The 1,984-nt window shown below is 46.4% G+C and overlaps 1 protein-coding gene across 3 annotated transcripts in view; it reads right to left on the bottom strand.

Moving 5' to 3' along the window:
- Positions 1-1,984, bottom strand: part of STIM1 (stromal interaction molecule 1) — a 175,465-nt gene that overhangs the window by 167,828 nt on the left and 5,653 nt on the right. For all 3 annotated transcript variants that reach the window (XM_019524620.1, XM_019524621.1, XM_019524622.1), the window contains exon 2: positions 1,816-1,980. In XM_019524620.1, coding sequence (XP_019380165.1) covers positions 1,816-1,924 — 109 coding nt within the window. In that variant the 5' untranslated portion in view covers positions 1,925-1,980. The remainder of the gene's footprint in view (positions 1-1,815; positions 1,981-1,984) is intronic.

Genomic DNA, 1,984 nt, shown 5'->3' with positions numbered 1-1,984 from the left:
AATCTCATATACCGACTATAAGAATCAAAGCTGGCAACCTGCAGAGGTTTGGACTAGATGAACCAATTGCAGCATAAACTAATTTATGGCAAGTCCTAAAAAAGGGGAAAAAAATTTAGAAAAAAAGAAATCACCACACTGTCAATTGGACAGCATCACAGCTCAAAAAGCAAGCAACAGGTTCCTGATCTCTGTCAAAGCTTAAGATTCAAGAGATCTGTCATTAATAGTCACTGGTGAGGACAGGGTGAAATGACTGGTTACTAATGCAAATGAGAGCTACCACATGGGTACAAAAGCTAATATGCAAATTAGCCAATGGTCAGGAGTGAGCTGTTTGCTAATTATATTCCAGGGGCCCTTGCTATTGCACATCAATGGCAGTACGAGCTCTTCTAAAGACACAGCCTTCCTATACCTGCACGCAGTGTCTAACACAGGGCTGTCTCTATTGCCGTTAGGGTGTCTGCCTACTTCTGTACCAGCTGTCTTCACCCCACAGCAGACGAAACGTATTTAGGGAGGTCTGCCTGATCAGGTATAAAGAAGCCCCAAGCGCAACTAATCCACCTATCTCCACGAATAAGATGCAGCAGGACACTGGATGGCTGGAAATCTCAGGGTTAAATGATACCCTTCCCAGACAGCATTTTTGCATAGACTTCACCCAACCATGATAAGCAAATCAACTGCACTCCTAGTCTCCAGGGCTGCAAGGATACCTTCCAATTTTCCTTGGGCATGTGGTTGTGAAAGGTGCCAGGACTCCCAGTCCTCAGTGCTCACAGCTTTTCTTCATCCCAGCCTTTACAGTACAGGAACCAACAAGAAACATGCCTCCAACCCGGACAAAAAAGACTCTTAACAAGGCACAGAGGGAGATCTGTGCCTGCAGCAGCCCTTTCAACTCTTGCTGTCCTCACTGAGGCTACTGAGTGCCAACGTAATGTCAATGTTTGCCTTTTGGGAAGCAGACAGACTGCCAGGTTTGGGGGTTTCGGATGGTGAACTTGAGCGCAAGAAATCCAGCTTTCTGCAGCCTCCCCTCCCTCCCAAGTCCCTGCCAACACACAATCAAGCACTCCCTTCTCAAAATACAATAATTAAGGAAACTATGGTGGAAATTATGCCCGTGGAACAGGACTATTCTGCCTTTGAAAAGGTATCTGGTTTGTTTTAAAAGCAAAAATTTGAAATTTTCCAAACAAGTTTGCATCCAAAATTAAAAACGAACTGGGGAAAAAAAATCTCCAAGCGATGATAACCTGGCAGCCACTTTGACATGCACAGATTTTGGGGGCTATTTAAACCTCACTCTATAAGCTATAGGATGATCCTGCAATGTGTCCTGTACTAATTCCTGAAGATTTTTACCAGACTGAAGTGCAAAAAAAATGAAGTTTAAAGTTTTTACAGACGGGGACTTTTGACCCCCTTTAAAACTTCCCCTGAGCCTGAAAGCTTGCAGGAAAAGGATCATTTCTTTGCCATTTCTCCATAATTTACAAAAAAAGTTCTAGATTTCCAAGAGCATTTTTTTTTTTTTTTTTTAAACACTGTGCTATTTACGATTGACAATTTATTTGGGGGCCGGCTATTTAAGACCTTCAATGCCCTCATCTCCTGCCTTTCCTTGGAGTTCACGCCTGCCCGAAGTTTCATGGTTGCAAGCTGAAGACGTGGATGAGACTGCGGCGCAAGGGGTGAAAGCCTCACAAATTAAAACTATATCCCTCCGAACGCAGCGTCGTCGCCAGCCAGCCAAACCACTCAGATATAAGGCCCTTTTTTGTGGGGGGAGAGCCACTTTCTTACCTGCGATGGCCGTCTCGTCCAGGTGGGACCCGGGGGGCCTGTCCCCCCGGCTGTGGTGCAGCAGGAAGCAGCACAGGACCCAGACGGCGGCTCTGGACGGCGGCTCCATGGCTGGAGGCGCTCAGAGGCTTCCTGTCAGCTCCTCCTCGGCATCCGCGCCCCGATGTCT

The sequence above is a fragment of the Gavialis gangeticus genome, unplaced genomic scaffold (assembly GCF_001723915.1).
Source record: "Gavialis gangeticus isolate Ggan-Ray unplaced genomic scaffold, GavGan_comp1, whole genome shotgun sequence".
NCBI classification, from domain to species: domain Eukaryota; kingdom Metazoa; phylum Chordata; order Crocodylia; family Gavialidae; genus Gavialis; species Gavialis gangeticus.
Note: the sequence above shows the minus strand (reverse complement) of the source record. Positions and strands in the feature narration are given on the sequence as shown.